Source organism: Protomyctophum bolini, assembly GCF_963924005.1.
Source record: "Protomyctophum bolini genome assembly, chromosome: 16".
Taxonomy (NCBI): domain Eukaryota; kingdom Metazoa; phylum Chordata; class Actinopteri; order Myctophiformes; family Myctophidae; genus Protomyctophum; species Protomyctophum bolini.
In genome coordinates, this window is record NC_137877.1 from 12,215,352 (window position 1) to 12,240,283 (window position 24,932).

The 24,932-nt window shown below is 42.7% G+C and overlaps 1 protein-coding gene across 1 annotated transcript in view; it reads right to left on the minus strand.

Annotated features, from left to right (window-relative positions):
• Window positions 1-24,673, minus strand: part of LOC308330426 (ADP-ribosylation factor-like protein 6) — a gene marked incomplete at both ends in the record, with an annotated part of 55,972 nt that extends 31,299 nt beyond the window's left edge. The window contains 8 exons of the mRNA XM_080785277.1: window positions 535-611; window positions 20,870-20,925; window positions 21,423-21,552; window positions 22,337-22,431; window positions 23,447-23,515; window positions 24,101-24,162; window positions 24,317-24,367; window positions 24,551-24,673. Of these exons, the coding sequence (XP_080641403.1) occupies window positions 535-611; window positions 20,870-20,925; window positions 21,423-21,552; window positions 22,337-22,431; window positions 23,447-23,515; window positions 24,101-24,162; window positions 24,317-24,367; window positions 24,551-24,673 (663 nt within the window). The remainder of the gene's footprint in view (window positions 1-534; window positions 612-20,869; window positions 20,926-21,422; window positions 21,553-22,336; window positions 22,432-23,446; window positions 23,516-24,100; window positions 24,163-24,316; window positions 24,368-24,550) is intronic.
• Between the last annotated feature and the right edge of the window lie 259 nt (window positions 24,674-24,932).

Consider the following 24,932-nt stretch of genomic DNA (forward strand, 5'->3'; position numbering starts at 1 on the left):
CCTGCCTGTCTGTCTGTCTGTCCCCACCCACCCACACCCACACACACAGTCACACACACACAAAAAAAAAACTTTTGCATTAACCACTGAATCTAACGAAAAAGCTGATGTACAAATCAGCTATTAATTCATTTGAGGGTCCTTGAAATTAAAATGTTTGAGAACCACTGCTTTAAACAACATCTAGGAAAGCCCAAATAAGCAACTACATTTTAGGAAATGTAGTTGATAGATATGTACAACGATACAAAAGCCACGATACGATATATTTCAATATATCGATTATACATTGATTCCAAATAATGACCATTAGGGCTGGGTATGATGTACAAATCTATAATGTAGAACTTTTACTTTGGCACATCAAGTTTATAAAATATACTTCTCAAAGCCCTGCCGTCAGCGCACAGACATGCACACAGGTGTCTGACTCAGGCAGCCGTCACGCTTTTATTGTCTCTGTGACTGACAGGGGGAAGGACGCCGCGCTAGGGGTGCAATTATGGCGCTGTGTTTGGCACTGCTGTCACTCACCGTCTGGTCTAAAGTGCAGCGCCCTGTGCAGTGACACACTGGCGAGCCGTGGGAATGTGGAGTCACCGCGTTCCACGCTGGTGGAAGCGAAAGGAGACGAGGGCTCAAAACACAAAAGCATGTTCCCATCCGTGAGGATGACAAGACCGGGGGGAGAATTCCACTGGCGTGTGTGTGTTGCATTCTGAACTTCTGGTTAATGAGTCCACCATTTTTGAGAGAAAATGAGAAATAAGCAAAACCCCCGTTGCTTATTTCTCATGAAATCAGGCAAAAATAGACCCCCCTATGAAAACAAGCTCAAAAGAAGCGACAATATATAGGCCACACATGAGCAAACTATTTGAAAATAGCCGATCTACAACCTTGACTACTATTTTCAAAAGAAATGAAAGATTTTGAATATTTTTTGAAACATTATCTGGTACGTTTTTTGCGAAAGTATGTCGCAGTTTACTCTGAAAACCTACAAAACATGTCAGTCACATGTCAGTCACACCTCACTCCAACACAGAATTCATTCCCTATGTTGATCTGTGGAACAAATATTAATTCATTTGAGGGTCCTTGAAATTAAAATGTTTGAGAACCACTGGTTTAAACATCATCTAGGAAAGCCCAAATAAGCAACTACATTTTAGGAAAAAAGCCCCCTAAAAAGCTGCAACCCCGGGCACCTAGGCTGCCAAGCCAGCCTGACGGCGGGTCGCGGGTTCGCCTCCCGGTCCTGATGACCTTCGCCGTGTGTCACCCCCCATCTCTCTCCTGTCACCATACTGTACAGTGTATACACTATCCAATAATGGCAGAAAAACCCCAAAAATACATCTTTACAGAAAAGCAAGCCAAACTTTGCTTATAATGAGCAGACATGATTGGGTCTTGCATGTGATGAGGCAAAACAAACAGTCTACTCAAACCTGTGTGCAGTACTGGTTTTCTACTAGCATCCATGCATTAAGCTGTCTAATCTAAATTAGTCCCTGATTATAGACTAATACGCTCTTAATAAACATGCAGACAAAACAGAATTCTGTCAGCATGATGTGCCATGGCTATATACTGTAGCAGTAGAACAGCGGTTACCAAACAGTTCAGGTCGAGACACAAACTACTGAAAATAGCAGATCAGAAGCACTTGCAGATCGGCTAATTTCACTACTTCTTTATATATATATATATATATATATATATATATATATATATATGGTATATGTAGAAGAATACTCGAGTCGCGGCCCATACAATTTGGTCCGTGACCCACTGTTTGGGAAATCAGTGATATAGAACTCTTGACTGACAGGTTGAAGGCACAAATCTGTCTCTCGTCTCACGCCAGTTAAAAACAGACAGATTCCTACCCAATCCCTCCCTATAGACACAGCTGATAGATATAGCACTCAGAGGAGCCCTATAGACCTCAGATCCTTCAGTCCTTGGATGTTCTCTTCCTCTACCGTGCCAAATTTCCACTCGTGTGTCCATGGCCCTGGAACTATAGATCGGCTATTTTTGGCGCGTCACACAATGAGGCTTAAGAGTACCCTCCCTGACCTGTCACCAGATCAGATGTTTTTATACTCTGCGGTCGGTGTGTGTGTGAGAGTTTTTCTCCTCTGGTGAAAAGCTGGAGGTTGCGCGATGGCAGGCTCTCAGTCAAATCTGGTCACAAATGGTGGTCCGTGGCTCGCCGCTCAAATGCAGAATAAATAATGGGCCTTGATATGAAAAGGGTTGAACAACCACTGCTTTAGTTCAAGCCTTTATAGGGTTGAACACCACTGCTTTAGTTCAAGCCTTTATAGGGTTGAACAACCACTGCTTTAGTTCAAGCCTTTATAGGGTTGAACACCACTGCTTTAGTTCAAGCCTTTATAGGGTTGAACACCACTGCTTTAGTTCAAGCCTTTATAGGGTTGAACACCACTGCTTTAGTTCAAGCCTTTATAGGGTTGAACACCACTGCTTTAGTTCAAGCCTTTATCTGCAGTTGAAAGATGTACTGAAAAATGAATAAAAACTGATTGATTAGTGAACCACTGCTTGTAGATCTGCCGTTTTGACTATTTTCGAAACATGTAAAAGTGATTAAGGTAATAAGGTTTGTCTGTGGGGTTTTTAAAAGCGATATGGAACCAATGAAAAGTATCAACAAGAACCAAACAATAACTATACATTGGATTCCTTGAAATAACGTTTTTTTTCTCCCTTCCATTTCCTGAAATGTTGGACATATATCGTCTATACTACACGTTTGTATTTTATGCCGTCCGACACAAAACGCTAGTGTTGGTGTACAGACATATATACACATATACTTATCTTCAACTATTTTCAGACTTCAATGCACAACAAATCATTTGAAAGTTTATAATCTGCACTTTCATAATCAGCGCATAATAATCTATAATCTGCATACTCTTGAAAAATGACCTTGCCCTATTCTTGGGGCTCAAAACACCAACTGCTGTCACATCTATGTGTGATTATGAAGTTAAGCTGTTAAGCTTTACCTAACCAAATGAACCCTAGAATATTCTGGTCATGTCATGATAAGCCAACATTCTGTGAAAATTGCCAATTGGGGGGGGGGGGGGGGGGGGGGAGCAGGATACCAAGTATAGACCCCCGGGGGACCCCAGTCAACTGAAGTATATATGGTTTAAGTGTTTAAGTAGTTATTTGGGTCTTGTGATAAGGCAAACCCTGCCTCCTCACCTCTCCTCTCCTGCAGCAGCCCACCCAGGACGACCGAGGCTCCCACGGCCCTAATCCCACGACAGGGCAGCTGACAGATGAAACACGCATGCACGCAAAATACATACATTTTCCTTACATTATTACATTCACACATATGCAGAAAGTGCTGAGAAGCAGTAAGTGAGCCATATTATTGGTGGGTATTGTCTGTAACCTCATGATAGATACTGTATGCACAACAATACAAAAGCCACGATACGATATATATCAATATATCGATTATACATTGATTCCAAATAATGACCATTAGGGCTGGGTATTGCCAACAACCTCACGATCGATATACGTATCACGGTACAGAGTCCTGACCTAGACCACCGATCGCCGATGCTTTGACAAATGCAGTGTCAGAAATTGTAAAGTTAACAAATACATTTGAAAAACTTGGGTGGATTTAAACAAAAAACAAGTAAAATAATGTAAAATAATAATGTTTTAACAGATAAATGCAAATCTAAAGAAAAATGTAATCATATATATTATCGTAACTGTCAGACAGAAACTGATTCTGATGTTTCCTGCCGTATCGATATGGTATACGATGAGATTATCGGCAAGGAATAAGATTATTGCCATATCGATTAACTGAACCCGGCCACCACGAGGCTGCATGGGTGCTGAGAAGCAGGTCAAGCATTCTGGAAGTGCACCAAACAACACAGACGACACGACACCCTCCAAGCACCGACTCCAAACCTCCTCCTCCTCCTCTTTAGACTCCACCCCTCTGAACCTCCACCAGCCAGCTAGCCACAGTTCAAAACAACGCTCTCTGTCGAAAAGGCAACGGCCTCTGGTATAAAAGGGTGAGGGCTGATGGATGGGGATGGGGGGGGGGGGGTGACACTCACAGTCAGGGCAAAGAGTTGTTTGTTTTTGGGGTAGAAAGGTTGTGAAATGCTCACAGACCGAATGATGATCGGCAGCCTGAGCTCACAAGCAGCACACGCACACATCGCAAACTCAATCTGAACTCACTTTCTCTCTCTGTCTCACACACTCTGTCCCTCCCTCCCTCCCTCCCTCCCTCCGCTCTTTGGCTCTCTTCCCTTGATGTGCTTCTGCGTGACATTGGACAGCCGATTAGGTGCTTGGTACGTCTTTGTCCGCGACCAGCAGCACACCCCCTTAACACAGTGCCTTTGAACTCGGGGATGAGAGGAGGAGGAGCATGGGGGCTGTGCAGGAAACAACAGGAGCAATAAGTGTATGAGTAAATGTATGCAAGAATGCAATAAACTGGGGTGAGAGAGGGTGGGGGGGGGGGTCTGTGCAACCACTGTTCATTCAATGTCTTAACTGTACCAAAGACATGAGACACATTATTCCCACAGGTTACAAACCCCACTGAAATTGTGAACATGACTGATAAACAAAAACAACTCCCATATCTGCAGGGTGATATAGGCTATCGCAATGTGCAGACACATTGCTCACAGATCTGTGACAGGAAAAGGACATACGTGTAATGGAATACAACCATGCACCACATTGGAGAGAGACAGTGAATCATCTGTACTCATGCACAATCTGCACCGCGCTAATCTCTGCATATACTGTAGCACAGGGGTTCTCACCCCATGGGTCGTAACCCCTAAGAGGGGGGGGGGTTTCAGTATCAATTTATGATATATTTTCTCCAATATTTTAAGGTTATTGTTGCAGTCAGTTTGTATTGGGGTGGGGCGGAGGTCGCGAGACATGGCCAAAGCATTTCCGGGGGTCCCCAGCCAAAAACATTGAGAACCCCAGCTGTAGCACTACCGTACACAAACAGAAGAGAAGATATCTTTAAATACATATGATATTATACACAGTATACTATCAGACCATCAGCCTAGTCGAGGACCATGCAAGTCTTGAATGATTTAACTTGTGAATGCAAGCCCAACTACGCAATACCGACATGTGCGACTTGAGGATCACTCATATCGTCCACAACGGCTGACGTCAGGTTGATGACATACACACAGGCAGAAATAGGAGACAGACAGACAGACACACCCGCAGTGGTCTATTGCAGTGGTTCCCAAAGTGGGGTCCGGGGACCCCCAGGGGTACTTGAGGGAGTTCCAGGGGGGACCCAGCTAAATTATCATTTGGAACCAAATGGACCGTTATGGGTCTGTACAAATGGAACCAAATTGGTTCCATTTGTACACTCTCAGAGTTAAATTAACATTGATTTTACAATATAAATTGGGGGTCCCACAGAGAGAAATGCTATTAAATTGGGGTCCGTAGACTAATGCATGTCAAACTGGGGGTCCTTGAAATTAAACGGGTTGAAAATCACTGCTAGAGCCATACAAATATTTCTCTTATGGAGGGTCCCTGGCATATCTTTTCAAATGGGGGTCCGCAGGCTAATTTGTGTCAATTTGGGGGTCCTTGACATGAAAAGGTTTGGGAACCACTGGTCTATTGTACACACTACCACTAGGTTTACGTAAAGAAAAAAACATGCTCGGCCAATCCGTGAAGCTTATATCAGCAAAGACCCCAATAGTTGTATATAGCTACTTGTAGCTTTGAGTTGAAGTTGAAATGTATACACATTTGTCTTTACACTGGGCAATATTTTACATTTTTTCATTTCACACTGGCCATGACAATGTGAACTTGTTTTCCATGCCAATAAAGCCCCCTTTGAATTAGAATTGAAGAGAGGTGACCGGAGGTATAATGAGTTCACATGCAGTGTCGGGTTGTTTTGAATGAGAGCCACTGGTGCTACTGTGGCCCCTGCTGCCTGGCCTGGCTGGCCCCCTTTCATGTGGGATATATATGCTGCTGCAGGCATCTGCAGTCTGGTTAGGGATTAATATCGGGGTCTTTGATGTATTTCTGCAGTTGACAGCCTACATCAATGTGCTGAGGGGAATTGGCTCAAAATATAAATTAGCGTCTCGAAATAGCAAGATGGGAGAGCCAAGCCGGCGGTCTGACTGGTGGTTGGAGAAATGGTCCAGAGTGGAGGATCCCATGTTTGGTGTCCTTAAGGAAGACTGTGACTCTGGTACTTTGGTACATAGAAATTGATCTATTGAAGATTCTGACTTTCAAATGTACATCATTCTTGTTTTGATTGTATTGCTGTATTGTTGTATTGTTCTTTCTGCTTTGGCAATGTAAACGTATGTTTTCTCATGCCAATAAAGCCCTTTGAATTGAATTGAATTGACTCCGTCTCTTCCTCCAGAAGGGATCGTATAGGCCGGGGATCTGTGAACCATGGCTATTATAGTCGTTTCTGAAGTCGCATGACAAAATGGAAGCACCCCTACTTTAAGTTTTCAAATGATAACCATTTTGCCATTCAAAAACAGAAGACCTACTGTACAAGCTCACATCACAACGCGTTGTGAGGTTGTAGATCGGATATTTTCGCATCATATGATACTGCTTAAGACTAGAATACCAAGAAGATTGGACTGGTCAGGCAGTTTGCTTTTCAAAGGCTGTTGGAGTCAACAGAACAGAGTACAGCTAGTGACCCCTCCCCCCCCAGTAGCATATATAAGTCATATGCTCATCGATGCAACAATTTCACAAACACAAAAAGCGCAGTCCTGCATGTCTTTGGATCAGATGACCTGGATGTAATGACATCACATCACTCTCCCCCGGATGTCAACCAATCAAAAGGCACGAGACTAAGAAAGAGAGCAGAGAAACAAGCATCTAATAGTAATATTATGAGCTAATGCACACACAGCAATACAGACATACAAATATTTAAATATTCAAATGTGCAAATATAGGGGGCATGAGGAAAACGGAATGGGACTGAATTTAGGGTGACCAGAAACACAAAGCGGGACCAATAAACAGTCAGGCGCGATTCATACTCTTATTTTAGAGCCGAATAAAAGTCGGCTCGGCTCTGTAGAGCCTACAATGTGACGTCATTTTTGGTTCGGGGGGGGGGGGGGGGGGCGGGTACCATGCTAAAGTCGTCTCTTCGGTGCTACTGAAAATTTCTGACGAGCCGAAATCATTTCGGCACTACAGCGGTAAAATAGGAGTATGAATCGGCCCTATAAGCCCTAATCACTATTTTAGCTTTTTTTGAGGGACGGTTATTTTAGCTTTTGGCACATATAGTGAACACAGTGTTTCAACAGAACAGAACATGATAAACATCTGCAGTATGTAAGTGCAAAACATGTGAAAACCCAGACAATTATGTATTCATGTTGACAAGTGGGGCATTTTTCAGATGTTTTACAGGTACCATATTGTGCTGAATATAAGACAACTCTGATTATAATACTACTTTATGGTAAAAGAACATTGCATGTCAAATAGTCTTGTCCCCGATATTTCCATTGGGGGGAGAAAATGTGCTCAATAGGCGGGTATTTAAAACGGTACAACGTCGGGTCACTGTAACCGAAGGACTGCCCGAATGACCAGCCGCCTGTTGTTGCTGCGCCCATTAAGCTGCTCTAATGTGTTTTAGGGTCAGAATCTCTTTTTTTTAACACAAAAAGAGGCAGTCAAAGGTAAACAAACAAAAAAAGCAACCGCCATAACCTCCCACCCACCCGCCGATGCTGCTCCTTTCATGCCGAGACAGTGAGCCCTCCGGGGGAGGTGGGGGGGAGGGGTGGACACACACACACACACAACGCACACACGCGCACACACACACACACACACACACACACACACACACACACACACACACACACACACACACACACACACACACACCACTTAAAGCCTGACCCCGTGCATCTCCCCCACGGCCCTGTGCGTCTCTTGACCTTTTCACTGTGTTCCTCACAGACATCCGACTGAGAGGAACGAGAGGGAAGAGAGGAAGGGCTTGGTCAATATATTGATATCATCGATTGATATCGTGATACGAGACTCGATATCATCTGGGATTTTGCATGTCATAACATCGTGACATGGCAAAACTGTCGTCGTATCCCCGTTTTACGCCGTTTCTAAAATCGTCAATAATAGCTGAAATATAGCAGATCTACAAGCTCACTCATCTACTACTAGCTCAAAAATATTTTTTGATATTTGATCGCGTCCGTATCGCATTCGCAAAGCCGACAAAAAGACTCGTATAAGACTCGCAAGACGCTACCAAAGCCATGTGTGCCTTCTCATTCCGATACACCCGCTATGCAGCGACCTGTAGAGAGAGGAGAGTAAACAGAGCTGGGGGGGGGGAGGGGAAGGGTTCCACTGTGGACTACTCGCGGTGCCTTTTGTCTTCAACGAGACCCTTTGGGGGTACACACAAACACGAGGGGTCCCACAGACCTGTCAGATGCTGTGACCTACAATGCTTGATTCAGAAAATAGCCGGATAATGACGACACGGAGGCGGGGTGGGGTGGGGGGCGTGTCTGCGAGAGACATCAGGAGAGGGGCTAACGAGATGGGTTCAATTAAGACCACCGTTAATGGGGAGAAGTGATTTGATAAGGGGTTTTTTTTGTTGGGGGGGGGGGGGGGGGGGGGATGGGCGGTCGGGGCATGTGGGAAATCACCCGAGGATGGCAGTGACCCACATTTGAGCAGAGAGGATGGATGGGGGTCTGAACCCCCCTTAACTGGCAACCCCACAAACCCCTGCGGGCAGCCCACCTCTTGGTTCGTTACACATAATAAACATGCGCGCGCGCGCGCACACACACACACACACACACACACACACACACACACACACACACACACACACACACACACACACACACACACACACACACACACACACACACACACACACACACACACACACACACACACACACACACACACACACACACACACGCCCCGTCTGTCATCTCATCGTGATAAATACAAATGGCCAAACATTCCTGTACTGCCCTGACCGGACACATACAGTACAGTAAACATAGCTATAATTATTAATTATGATTTATGTCGAGTGCCGAGACAGAAACAGCAGATATACAAGCTCAGAGCATTAAGCATAATTCCACATTGGGATGTTCTGGCTGAATGGGCTGATCGTACAGTACAGTACAGTACAGTACAATACAGTACAGTACAGTACAGTACAGCCAATTATTTAGTTTGTCATCTCCTGCAACGCTGTGTTATGTTGTGTCCTGTGTTACGTCTTTTTTTATATTCATGTTTTATTTTCTCACAGATCACTCTTTTTTTAAATTTGTTATGTTCTTATATTTGCCATTTATATTACTTGCTTATGGTTTGTCGCTAACCACTTTGTGTGCTATAACTAACTACTGCAATTAAACCCCCAACGAATCTGTACTAAACAAGCATGTAAATAAACCAGTTGTCTCTGAAAAACAAATCGGTGTGTGGAAGAGCATTTTAAGACCTTCAAAAATAAATAAACTATGGCAAGTACTAGGTAGGCTTATAATCTGTCTTTCTGTGAAATATCTACGGAAAAAAATAATTCAGGCAGGACAAACTGTGTCTAGGGGGCTCTAATAGTAAATGAGATCCAATGGTCCAAAAAGGAGATCTGCGACAAGCCTGGCCGTCATTGTAAAACCTCATATACTTTTGTCGTACGGCGGTGTCCCGTGGCGAATATTAGCCGATCTACAAGTTCACTACGCGCCGCTCCATGGCACGCTGTGCGCTTGTAGATCTGCTGTGTTCCATCACCCTCTGTGGTTCAACAAAAGATTAAAAATAAAATTTAAGGCATGGGTGTAACAGGGTTATGTAACAGGTAGTTTTAGCCAAGCAATCCGATTGGTTAAAGACAACGTTCCAGATGTGGGCTGACAGTTCTCATAAAGCATGGCTAATAACACTTTATTGGTCGCGTCGCCAAGACTTGAGGTAACCAGGGAACTCATTAGTGCACTCTCTTTACTCCTGTTTTGTTTTTCTTTTATTGTTGCGTAGGTGCGCTGCTTTGAAGAAAACGTGTCGGTGAGAACGAGTTGCTAAATGATTACCATGAAAATGTTCTTTCCCCTCAGTGGTAGAACTGTAAGTAAGTAAGTAGCCTTGCCGAGCCATGAGGCCCAAAGGGCAGGAGCCTATCTCCTGTTTCTGTAGCTTGAGGCAGCTTGATGTACAAGTACACCCCCTGGACATGACGCTAGTATGTCGCAGGGACTTACCCCCCAATCCAACCCTTGATGCTGAGTGCCATGCAAGCAGGGAGGCACTGGGGCCCATTTTTAGAGTCTTTGGTATGACCCGGCCGGGGATTGAACCCCGACCTCCCAGTCTAAGGGCGGACACTCTAACCACAAGGCCACTGAGCTGGAAGAAGTACTCTGATTCTTTTTCTTAAGTAAAATGAACAGTAGCACAATGTAGAAACACAATTTAGTCCCCAGCTAAATGATAGTTTGGAACCAAATGGACCCTTATGGGTCTGTAACTCTGAGAGTGTACAAATGGAACCAAACGGACCCCAACAGGTCAATTTGGTTCCATTTGTACACTCTCAGAGTGTACAAATGGAACCAAACATTGATTTTACAATATAAATTGGCGGTCCCAGAGATAGAAATACCATTCAATGGGGGTCCGTAGACTAATGCATGTCAAACTGGGGGTCTGACATGTCAAACTGGAGGTTGAGAATCACTGTACCACAATGTAGTAAAATAATGTACATATGCAAGTACAGTACTTGAGTACATTTATTTTATTCCGTGACTTACAAAGTACAATATGGGAATAAGCGCAGAGTACGCAACTCCAGTCAATAAACACAGTACATAAATAGTCACATAAGCAGTGCCTCAAAGAAACCAGATGAGATAAACAATGAACTAGGGGCCTGGGCCGTGGCTCAGCGGTCCAGGCACCTTGGCTGGTAATCCAGTCTGGCAGTGTGCCGCAGGTTCGGCTCCAGATCCCGATGGCCTTTACTGCATGTCACCCCCCCTTCTCTCCCCCATGTCCTGTCAGCCTACTGTCTATTCCTCTATAAAAATACAAATAAATCCCGATCCGTTTCCGATCATTTGCTTTTGAGTATCTGCCCGATACAGATTTTCCAGATCCGATATTTATATTTTTTATACAACACTTATACAATACCATATCACAATAGTGGCCTTGTGGTTAGAGTGTCCGCCCTGAGACTGGGAGTTCGGGGTTCGATCCCCGGCCGGGTCATACCAAAGACTCTAAGAATGGGACCCAGTGCCTCCCTGCGACATACTAGCGTAGGCTCCTGCCCTATGGGCCTCATGGCTCGGCAAGGCTACTTACTACTACTATATCACAATAGTACAATATCCAGTCTAATATCATGATATGGATAGAATATTGCTACTAGGGATGTCCCGATCAAGTTTTTTGCTCCCGATCCGATTCCAATAATGTCAAAATGATGTGATCGGCCCGGGACAACCCTCCAATGAACCCATCTGTCTAAATAACATTTTTTTAATGTGTACTGTAGTCACTACAAACCAGAAAGGAGTGCTAGGAGGTAGAGTCTGAAGAGGTGGAAAATTGGTAGTGAGACTGCAGTTCTGACTGTAATGGGGAGATTCCACAGTCCGGGAGCCAGGAAAAGAGTCTAGGACTTGTGGATCACTGTCCAGGTCAGGGTGTTTTACTGAACCCCGTGTTAGTTGATCTAAGTGATCATACCCAGTTATTTCTGATGCAGACACTATGACTATGTGAGACTACAACCTATCTACAGAGTTTGGATTGATTGATTGATTTATGTTTTACTGTAAAATAAATCATATACATGACATACATATTTGTACATGCGTGTCAAAAGGATAAAAAAGCAAAAAATCTTGAATGTATTGTGTTTGTTATGAACTGAGTGCCATGTGTTGCCATGGGGCGAGAGGGTAGCAGGGACATACAAATTCAAATTTCTACAAGTAGGCTAACTGTTACAAATAGATTAATTGATGATGGTTAGAATTAGGTCCAGCTGCTTTTCAGCCAGATCTTTATGGACGACTTGAAGTTTTAACAATGAAGCAAATCGACTTAAAGCTTGCAGGTAACCCACTCCACATACTGTAACTGCAACACAGGATAAACCAGTAACCTCCACTGCCCTAAACACCACTCCACATTCTCTCCATCCCCTTTGTTTGACATTATGGTCTTCAAATACTGTATGAAACATCTTAAAATGAATTCTTCCATACATAAGTGAATGATTATATATGCGACTTTAGTAAATGGCACAGGGCCCTTAGTGTGGCATGATTCTGTGTCAAATTATGCAACTTCATTATTTATTTTGTATTGTAGGCCTTTAAGTTTACAACTGCAAGTAATTTTAAGTTGGCCTATAGATTGGTGGCCAACGAAATGCATTCTGCCAGATCCAGATTAAAGGGCTAACCATACAGTACTTAGGCTGATCAGACTTTAAGCCAAACTATTACACACCATTCATGTGTAAGCCTGTGCTGTTGGATAACAGAAGTATAACAGGCGATTGCCAGAGCATATTGCACCCAGAATGTTTCAGGAGGCACAAGTTACACATAAATGTTTTATGTCCACAATTTAAAATTTAGGCATTTAGCAGACGCTCTTGATCCAGAGCGACTTACATTAAGCAAAAACAAAAGCATGGCATACATCACATATATAAAAAGTAGTTATCAGGAATCATGTATAAACTAAGAACGTAACAGTGGAGTATCTATGTTAACTATACATACTATACTATATTATATATTATACAATATACATGTGTACTATAAAGTGCTATGACTACATAAAATGCAATTCTAGTGCTGTCTACGTAACGAGCTATAAGTCTGTCTAAAATACTATCTACGGTAAGTCTACATAAAGTGCTATCTATAAGGGGCTAGGCTAGGGCAAGTGCTACAATGCACGAGTAGAGCCGCGTAACAATGATGGGACTTGCCCGCTAAGAATACATAGTGCCATTATTTGTGGTAGAAGCAAATAGCACAAGGTAGAGGAAGGTACAGTAAACTGACATTTTATAATGTATTACATAATTAGAACCATTCTAACTCACAAAAGCAATTAAAAAATGTCATATCTGAGAAAAGCTACATGCCACGTTAATATGAAAGCCAAACGATAGAAAATTTAAATAAAGTACTGTATATGTTTAAGGAGTGGATCGATTCACTACCTTTGCCTTTGTACAGTATATTTTCTTAAATGAATGAGACAGTAAAAGCTCAGAGGGAGACAATGTGTAGACTATGATTGGATCTGATTATAGGCCAGCAGGGGCAAATGTAGTTCTGGAGGCCAGCATCTGAACCTGATTTTGGTTCATTGAACTGCACTTTTGGTGCAGGTTTTCCAGACCTCCATTCCATTATCAGACAGGTACACTACACTTCATACCTGGGGGAGCCCCCCCTGGATTCTGACACCCATACCACCCCACCAATGAGCTGCTCTCCTTTCACTCTGAGGTTGAAGCCAGAAGCCACATTCAGTCTGACACATCGGTAAAGGTGTGGAGGTGTGCTGTTAGAACGTGTGCGTTTCAAGTTAAACCTTCAGGGCCACATCCTGTCGACTCTACGCAGAGATCCCTCCTTGATGTGTGTGTGCACTGTGCACCGCATTTTGTTTGGCCCCAGGGGTGCTCGGATGCACGTTCTTTGAAGGTTAAAGTTCCCTAGCTACGTTATAGTACATACTTTACCTTTACAGTCTAATGGCGACGGCCCTCCCCTCTGCTCCCCTCCATTGGCTGTCACCCCCGGTTACCGCTGCTTGGCTGGGTCACTGCCTGGCAGAGGTCCTCAGGGCAGCGGCGGCGATGCCAGCTGTGCCCCTCCCATCGAGGGCCGGGCCTATGCCTGTCCTGTGACGCCACGAGTAGGTCTGGTGAGCTGCTCTGCTATTGGCTGAAAACAAGACAAAAGAATAGATGTCAAGCCATATATATATATATATATATATATATATTATTATAATTTTTTCTTCTGGAAAACGAAACAAAAAAGACTAAGTAATAAAAGACACAACGGCAACCTAATTCTACCGATTGCGTACAGTTAAAGTACGTGAATATTGAATACACCCTCTGACTCTCTTTCTTACACACAACTATTTAGCTCAGAGAGATAGTACAGGTCTGTTAAATATGACCCATGTAGAAGCATGGAGCTACTGTCTGTATACAGTTCAACCTTGTGCTGTGAACTTGGCCAATTTGAAAGCGACTAAATGCATAATCTATACTGTATACAGTTATACACCAACTAGTCTGCCAATTTTAAACAAATGGGGTTAAAACTGTCCCAAGTTATCACTGTGTCTAACAAACTAATTAAAAAAATTAAACAGACATACAGGGGTGATTACAATACACCATGATGTCCCACAGGTTTAAGAAAGGGTTGACACACACATCACACACACACACACACACACACACACACACACTACAGGTGATGCTTTGGTGCCCCCATGTGGACAATGTGTGTATGTATTCATATTTAAAATAACGAGCTAGAACAAACTTTCTAGACAGGCTCCAACTCCCCTCTCCCTCTCTGAGACAGACAGGTGTCTGTTCTGAACTTTATCAGAATCAGCAGCACCTTTTCCATTTTCTTATAAGCATAATAGCCTGCACAGCTGACTTCACCTGAGTACTAGGTCATACAAGTCACTGTCACTCCACCGTCCATCTCCTGTTGGTGCTCAGCTCATGTCATGGCTGGCTATGTCTATATGGGTGGCGCTGACAAAAAGCCTGTTCAGTGTTCTGGTTTGTAGTGTAAACAAACTGTACGTAGGGTTCCGAGCGGGGCTATGTTCTGGTGTCCTATAATCCTGCTTGGGGTTCTTCCGGGGATTCAATTTACCTTTCAAGTAGCCTAATAAATGCTGCCGGGCCGCGCCTCCGTCCCCGGCAATCATAACGTCCTTCACTCCCCGACTTTCTTTACTTCTGGCTTCGTGTACAAAGACTTTCTCCACTCCACATCAACTACAGGACTTCTGACACCATGTCGTGTTAGTGAATAACATACGCGTGAGTCCGACTGTATTATAACGTGGATAGTATTTATTAACTCTCTCTGCATGTTTGTAAACCACCTGTCTGTCTGTTCCTGTCTCACGAGCCCAGGGCCCGGTCGCCCCCTGTGATGTCATCACCCCTCGACTCTGTAGTCTTTCTCTCATATCACAATCACACCACAGAAAGTAACAGTACAGTAAAGAACCTGGGGGTCATTATTGATTCTGAATTTTAATTCATACATTAATCATGTTACCAAGATTGCCTTTTTTCACCTTAGAAATATTGCACGAATCAGAGCCTATTTGTCTTTGGACGATGCAAAAACGCTAATCCACGCCTTAGTTTTTTCTCGGCTTGATTACTGCAATGAACTTTTTTCTGGACTGCATAAGAAAACAACTGACAGATTACAACTTGTCCAAAATGCAGCAGCCAGAGTTTTAACTAGAACTAAGATGAGAGATCATATTACTTCAGTTTCGGCTTCACTGCACTAGCTGGCTTCCGGTTGTTTTTAGGATTTATTTTAAAATTATTTTACTTGTGTATAAAGCTCTCAATGGTCTCGCACCTTCCTACCTACATGACTGCCTGCCTAAATATGTCCCAAACCGCCCCCCTAAGGTCTTCCACTGCTGGCCTGCTCGCTTTGCCTAAAAAAATGGCAACTAAAAAATACGGGGAAGCAGCTTTTTGCTTCTACGGGCCGACGGCATGGAACAAATAGCTCCCACTGTACCTTCGTCAGGCAGCCTCTGTAGACATTTTTAAAGCACCGCTCAAGACCCACTTCTACAACATTGCTTTTAATTGATCTTTTATTTTTTGTTATTCATGTCCTCACTGTATTGCATTACTGTTTTTAAATTTCCCTTGCTTTTCTTTTTTTTCCATTGCTCTGTAAAGCACTTTGAGCTGCATTTCATGTCATGAAAGGTGCTATACAAATAAAGTTTTATTATTATTATTATTAATGTATGAACATTCACATTTTCACACAATATCAATAAACCCATCCTTTCTCATACATATTCATCACAAATCACAATACATATTTTCCATTCATATTCATATTATGTTTACTTTTCTCAGCATCAATATACTGGAATATACTGTTTGGCTTTTACCATGTCTTGTGTTGTTTAGAATTAATTATTTTTTTAACTGTCATGTCCCCATGAACTTATTTATATAACCATGAATTATTTGTATCATCGTGAAATCACATTCTCATCAAATCAAATTGCTTCTTAAAACAGGTACACAGCACTGTACTGTTACTACTGTATTGACATGTTACAATGCTACATACTATAGGCTACAAGATACATTTCAAGGCATACTGTAGACTAGAGCAGGGATACTCAAATAGATTTACCTGTGGGCCACATTACAAAAATGGCAAGGGGCCAGTAGATAAAATTACGACATTAATGATACTTGATAACTTCTCTCTTTCAATTGCTTTATTTTCGCAAAATGTATCAAAGTACAATGTGCATGCACACAATATGTAAATAAATAAATGTGTTACATTTTCTTGCATAAACACAAAGAGCTGTTTCCATAACTGCACAAATTATTGCACATAACATGAGTAGCTGTTATAATAACATAATAACATAACATGAGTAGCTCTTTGCCTGCCTGCCTGCCTGCCTGCCTGCCTGCCTGCCTGTCTGTCTGTCTGTCCATGAGTAGTTATTTGTCTGTCTGTCAATGAGTAGCTGTCTTACTGTCTGCCTGTCTATGAGTAGCTGTCTGCCTGCCTGTCTATGAGTAGCTGTCTGTCTGCCTGCCTGTCCAATTGTCCATGAGTAGCTGTCTGTCTGCCTGTCTGAGTAGCTGTCTGCCTGCCTGCCTGCCTAATTGTCCATGAGTAGCTGTCTGTCTGCCTGTCTATGAGTAGCTGTCTGCCTGCCTGCCTAATTGTCCATGAGTAGCTGTCTGTCTGCCTGTCTATGAGTAGCTGTCTGCCTTCCTGCCTGTCCAATTGTCCATGAGTAGCTGTCTGTCTGTCTATGAGTAGCTGTCTGCCTTCCTGCCTGTCCAATTGTCCATGAGTAGCTGTCTGCCTGCCTAATTCTCCATGAGTAGCTGTCTGTCTGCCTGTCTATGAGTAGCTGTCTGACTGCCTGCCTGTCCAATTCTCCATGAGTAGCTGTCTGTCTGTCTGCCTGTCTATGAGTAGCTGTCTGCCTGCCTGCCAACCAGCAAGTTGGTTAACAGAAAATAAATTGTTATGGCTGAGTAAAATAAAATACAATAAACACAATTTGCCTGAAAATAGATTACCCAGCTATGACCTTTTTCATTAAAAAAAATGAGTAGTGATATGGCTGACTGAGTAAAATAAAACAATCTACCTGAAAATAGATTTCCGCAATTACCATTTCCGCAATTTCCGCAATTTCCTCAATTTCCATTTCCTCAATTTCCTCAATTTCCATTTCCACCATTTCCGCAATTAGCATTTCCGCAATTTCCATTTCCGCATTTTCCGCAATTTCCATTTCCACCATTTCCGCAATTTCCGCAATTACAATTTCCGCAATTTCCATTTCCGCAATTTCCATTTCCATTTCCATTTCCAACTATTAATGGCAGCTGGGTTTCATCATTCAAATAAAATAGAATTCTGTCCGTTTAGCTATAAAATTATGTCAGGGAATAGGGATACACAGTATATGTCTTTCATTTGCATTGCACATCCCCCCCCCCCCCCCCCCCAAGCTTTTATTTTCGTTCGAGTAATAGTACAACTCTAATAGTATTACTTATAATAATGTAATTAAAGATAACTTCATTCAGATTTATTTATGATTTATTTATGAATGTCTGGAAGGCAGATTTGTTTTGGCCAAGCTTTTATAAAAGGACAAATAAAACAAAATAACAGCACACACTATGCAAATACCAAGTTTTTATTGTTATCCAGGCAACCATATGCATACAGTATTCTCTCGTTTCAGATGAATTCAATGTCTGAAATGACATCAAGTTGAATTGCATAATCAAAACAAGCAACTGCAAGTGTTAAAAAAAAGAAGAAGGTTGCTTTATTCAGTTGTAATAAAAAAACAACTCACTGTGGTCATGCCTTCGCTTGCGCTCAACAATAGACGATTTTCCGATTTTAAGGTGCTAGGACATTAATTTTGCAAGCTTTCGGTCTATTGACCTTCCGAAAGCTTGCAATAAATACCTGATTGTGCACAGATTTGAGTGTCCCTTTATTTATTTTTCATTTCTATACTTTTGTGAATCCAGCACCTAAATCTATCGGCAAATGAGCAGTGGCTTTTACCACCATTTCTGTCTAAGGTGCGATAGGAAGTCCAAATGAGCAGTGGCTTTTACCACCATTTCTGTCTAAGGTGCGATAGGAAGTCCAAATGAGCAGTGGCTTTTACCACCATTTCTGTCTAAGGTGCGATAGGAAGTCCAAATGAGCAGTGGCTTTTATCACCATTTCTGTCTAAGGTGCGATATAGGAAGTCCAATTGCGACAGGCACTTCTCGATGGCACTTCTCGACAGTGGTCCCCAGCTACATGATGGAGAGTTGGTAACCCAATGGACACCTATAGAATATAGATCTTTAACTCTTGAGAGTTTAAAATGAAACCAAATGGACCCGCAAGGGTTCATTTGTTTTTTTTTTAGCCCAAGGAGTGTTTTTTGTGCAAAACTAATGCTTGGAATGGAATCAGAATCATGGAAACCCCTTAGTTTGACACGTCACATGCTACTTAAACCATAATGACATTTTGAAAATCTTGTCTTGTAAGGATGTTAATGGTATAATATTCCATACCTTTTATATGTGACCATATTATGGTCACATAAACCCCTATGAAACAAATTGCTCAATACCGACAGCCGGTCAGCAAGTGGATTCATGAATGCATGTATAATAGACGATGTTTTAGGCCAATATAATAGACTATATACACCACATTTTCCACTCCACAACCCCGGCTGCCAGACTATTGTCTGCATTCGTCTCCTGTCCTGTACCTCCCTCACCAATAACAGGAAGTTTAAATGCAGGGGTCATCGTAGAACGGACACATGATGTCCGTGAGCAATGACTCGGGCTTGTCCGCGGCACATTCTTTATGTTCTATACATTATACAGCTCTTGTTTTGATCATAAGACCTAATTCACTGAATGTCAGGTTTTATTCAGAATATGTGTGATGCTGATTTACTACGACACTATCTATGGCACATTATAGCACACCAGTGGTTCTCAAAATTTGCTCCGGGGACCCCCACACGGAGTTGCACCACTCACTTCACATGGGTGTGATTTGTATTGATTTTCAACAGAAGGCGGTGCTTTTCAGAGTCAAATCTGCGGGACGCATGCAGCGGGCGTCGACCGGGTGGGAGGGACGCATGCAGCGTGCGTCACATGTCATGCGTTCACGCTGTCATCAAGCATCGCTGTTCTGATATGATCTGCAGGAGAAGAGAAGTCAATCTGTGTGTGTGTGTGTGTGTGTGTGTGTGTGTGTGTGTTCGTTCTTGTGAGGATCAAATGTTCCCACAACTTACAGTAGAATTTGAGAAATAGTCATTGTCATTTTATGGAAAAAAGACAAAAAAGAGACTATTCGAGTTGTGACGGGCTGTGAATAATATTTGAGGGAATCGTTAATTTTATTCCCTAACCCTAACCGTATTCAGATTATACATACAGTAATATAATTAAAAATGTATTCATAATTAAGCCACTATTTTATACTAACAAGATTATAAGTTGATTGTTTGGCATTGTTGTTAAACCTTTTTGTTTCTTTGTTTTCAACCTGATTCAAGAAGTCAACAAATGAAGCCAACTGTAAAAAAAAGTTGGAAAAAAAAAAGTTGACTTGAGTTGGAAATATTGGAGTTGTTTCCTTTTATGTCAGTCTTAACACAAACATTAAATGCAATTGACGAATGAATATTTAAGACAAAAGTGAGGACGCAAATTGTGATTGGCCTGAATGAGATGATGTATGCTGATAAGAGTGCCCCTCACTTCACACAGGTGTGATTTACTTTACTACTACTATTACTTTGTTTCTACTCTCTGCACTAGGCTATGATTCCATGCTTTCAAGAAAAAAAACCACTAATAAAAGTATAGTCACATTTTGCCTTTCAATAATTGAAAGGCAACACAACAGACTACACTATAGAGTGACATACATTAGGATATTTGCTATTGTGATATGGCGTAAGTGTAAAAATATAAAGATCGGATCGGGAAAAATCGGTAGGCATATGTCTCCAAATCAAATGATTGTATTTTTTACTCTCCTATACCATTATATCAAATTATCAGTTACTGTGCATAATTAAATTATTATGATAAAACATACATTATAAACTAATTAAGCCCTGCTTTATAATGTTCGTCCATTTGAAAATAGCTGATCCACAAGCTCAAGTGTCATAGTGCCACACGTTTGTGAGCTTGTTGATCTGCTATTTTCAAATGATTGACACGTTGAAAACAAATAGGTCGTTGTTCTGTGTCATGAGTACTTTTGCAGTTGTATTTTTACTCAGGTAAAATTCTGAATGCAGTACTTTTTCTATCTCAGTACTAAAGACGGACAGTTACCTTGTAGCCAGTCGACGCCCTCCTGAAGGCCTTCTCCTTTGATCGCATCGCTGGCACTGAAAAGACACAGTAGAGCTCTGGAGTTACGCTTTCTGACACGTATTCTAAGGTAAGAACATCGCTGGCACTGAAAAGACACAGTAGAGCTCTGGAGTTACGCTTTCTGACACGTATTCTAAGGTAAGAACATCGCTGGCACTGAAAAGACACAGTAGAGCTCTGGAGTTATGCTTTCTGACACGTATTCTAAGGTAAGAACATCGCTGGCACTGAAAAGACACAGTAGAGCTCTGGAGTTACGCTTTCTGACACGTATTCTAAGGTAAGAACATCGCTGGCACTGAAAAGACACAGTAGAGCTCTGGAGTTATGCTTTCTGACACGTATTCTAAGGTAAGAACATCACTGGCACTGAAAAGACACAGTAGAGCTCTGGAGTTACGCTTTCTGACACGTATTCTAAGGTAAGAACATCGCTGCAGGCACTGAAAAGACACACAGTATGGTGTACAGTATATACAGTATGGTGTACAGTATGTATTGTGTACAGTACCAGATGTGCCAGGGCTTGTCTCTGATGTTCTCCAGACACAGATGCTGGGACACCTTGACGGAGGACACGGCGTCTTTCAGGTCCGTCTTGTTGGCAAAGAACAGCACAGGCATCCTCCTGTCCTTTATGTCTGGAACAATAGAACAATAAGACAATAGAACAATAAGACAATAAGACAATAGAACAAAGAACCGCACAGGCCATCCGGTTTTTGTCTGGACTGAGCAGGCAAACAAGAAATGGTAAACCAAAACAGCAATTAAGCAATAAAGATAAAAAGCTATACACAATATGCACAATGACAGCTAGATCTAAAGTCAGAGGTCCTTTGACGGATCACTGTGAGCTTCTGTTCTGTTCTTGAGCGATTCTCATGACCCTCTACCATATATTGCTGAATTTCGTAGAAAACAACGGCACAGAACTGCCAAAACTTCCAGAGTCCAGTCAAGTTCTTACCCTGGTGGTTCAGTAGAGTCCAGTCCGGTTCTTACTCTGGTGGTTCAGTAGAGTCCAGTCCAGTTCTTACCCTGGTGGTTCAGTAGAGTCCAGTCCAGTTCTTACCCTGGTGGTTCAGTAGAGTCCAGTCCAGTTCTTACCCTGGTGGTTCAGTATAGTCCAGTCCAGTTCTTACCCTGGTGGTTCAGTAGAGTCCAGTCCAGTTCTTACCCTGGTGGTTCAGTAGAGTCCAGTCCAGTTCTTACCCTGGTGGTTCAGTAGAGTCCAGTCCAGTTCTTACCCTGGTGGTTCAGTAGGGTCCATTCCAGTTCTTACCCTGGTGGTTCAGTAGAGTCCAGTCCAGTTCTTACCCTGGTGGTTCAGTAGAGTCCAGTCCAGTTCTTACCCTGGTGGTTCAGTAGAGTCCATTCCAGTTCTTACCCTGGTGGTTCAGTAGAGTCCATTCCAGTTCTTACCCTGGTGGTTCAGTAGAGTGTCCAGCTCCTCTTTGGCAACGACCATCCTTAACTTGTCACCGCTGTCGATGACGAATATGATGGCATGGCTGTCTCTGAGGAGGACGAAATAAATATGATGTCATGACTGTCTCGGAAGAGGATGAAATAAATATGATGTCATGACTGTCTCGGAAGAGGATGAAATAAATATGATGTCATGACTGTCTCGGAAGAGGATGAAATAAATATGATGTCATGACTGTCCCTGAAGAGGATGAAATAAATATGTCATTACTGTCCCTGAAGAGGATGAAATAAATATGATGTCATGACTGTCCCTGAAGAGGACAGGACGACATAAATATGATGTAATGATTGTCTCTGAGGAGGACTGGACGAAAAGCATCATTACATCCATTTTAACTATAGGGATGCACAATATAATCTGTAGCATAATCAGAATCCATATCGGCCTTAAAAACATGCACCATCAGTAAAAAAGCATCAATGAGTTCAGTATAAATCTAGTCTGTCTAGAACAAAAGCCAAATCAAGTATGATGTAAAATCTTAAGAAAAAAAATCTCATTCAGTAGTGACACCAGACACAGTACAAATAGTACTGGCTATTTATTGATTGATTGAATACTTTATTGACAGGCTTTGGGCCAAACTAAACACTAGGCTTGTTTCCATTGAGGTCCTCTGTATAATATCAGAATCGGCATGCAAATAATCGGAAATCGGATATCGGCCATAATTTCATAATCGTGCACCCCTAAACTAAACGCATCATTACATCCATTTTAATACTGCTATACCGTTTCAACATCCATTGCAATAGTGATAACAATAGCAGCAAAAAAATGATCTTCATAATCAATTACTTGTGTACTGTTACCCCCCCACGATAATGTATTTATGAAGCTTTACTGAACTGATTGTTTGAGTAGAAAGTGTAATATGACTTGTTTGAATTTTTGACTAATCATAAGCTAATTATTTCATTCATGTGTCTGCGTGTGTGTGCATGTGTGCGTGCATGTGTGCATGTGCCTGTGTGCGTGTGTGTGTGTGTGTGTGTGTGTGTGTGTGTGTGTGTGTGTGTGTGTGCATGCGTGCGCTGTACTTGTAGTAATGCTCCCAGAGGTTTCGGTACCGACTCTGTCCAGACATGTCGAAGACGGTGAAGGACAAACTGCAAAATCACAAATATCAGATTTATCATAGAAATTCACACCACGATCAGTATATACAGTATCAGTATACTGTATTATGTATATGTAAATGCAATTGTGTGGGGGGAGTGCAAGTCCGGTGAGAACGATTTTGCCGAATTGCTAACGGTGGACCATTTAAATCAAAGGGCAGCTTGCTGTGGATTGCTATACTAACAGAAATGTGGATGCACAGATGGCGAAGTGCTGCCAAAGTAGGCTTTTCTCTGGTTGTTCTTGTTTTTTTTCGCTCCTCTCTTTTCAACGTTATACTGGGCCAGCTCTGAACTCACTCGGTCAGCTCTGAACTGACTAGACCACGGCCCGGCTGGCCCAATGGACCCTACGCTGGTGGTCTGACAACCCCTGATATAGATAGTGATTTATTGATTGATTGATTGATTGAAACAGTTATTAACAGATTACAGAATGGTACAGTCCAAGGAAGGTATATACAGCCAGGTCAACACAAAAACTACTAAAAGGATAAACCCATGCACTATATGACTTGTTTATACATCGGTGTCCTCCATGTTCAATTCATCAGAGTGTAAGAATGAATGTACCTGGAACTCTTGAACTTTTCAATATTGAAGCCAATGGTCGGGACAATGTCTTCATGGTGCGCCTGTTTACATTCACGCACGCATGCACGCACGCACGCACGCACACGTATACACACACAAAAGGCAGACAGACAGGTAATGGCAGAAGCATAATGTCAACGTGGTTGGAGCGTAGGCTATAATTTGACAGCGTGTTGACGTGGTGTGTGTGTTTACCTGACTAACATGCTGCCACTCCTTAGTCAGCGGACCTAAATGACCCGTGCACTGAAAACACAAAGCAGTTTCATCTCCACTCCACGTTTGCTAAAGTTTGTTACAAGGGTCCATTTGGTTCCATTTCTCTGAGTTAACATGAGCATACCCCAGCTTACTTTGTTGGCAACAGACAGACAGGCAGACAGACAGACAGGCAGACAGACAGGCAGACAGGCAGACAGATAGACTCACGTTGGTGGGTTTCAGCTGGTTGATGATGGTGGTCTTGCCGCTGTTGTCCAGACCCAGACACAAGACGTTGACCTCTGTCTTCCTGAGGCCCAGCCAGGCGGACAGCTTGTCCAGCAGACCCATGGCGACCACCGACCGGACCCAGCCCCCCCCTATCTGCGATCGATTATCCCTTCGTTAGACGCGCCGCCGCCGCTTCCCTGACGATCGATCGATTTAGCCTCTAGTCGAGTCCTGTCGTCAGTGTGGCTATGTGTAGTAGGCAAAACATGCTGGGGAAATGGAAGCAGGCTGTGTGTAGCGCTGTGGGTGCTCCCCTGCGGTGTGGGACGGGTGCTTGGCTGGCTGGATGCTCGGCTTGGGTCGGTTAATCCCGTTAAAG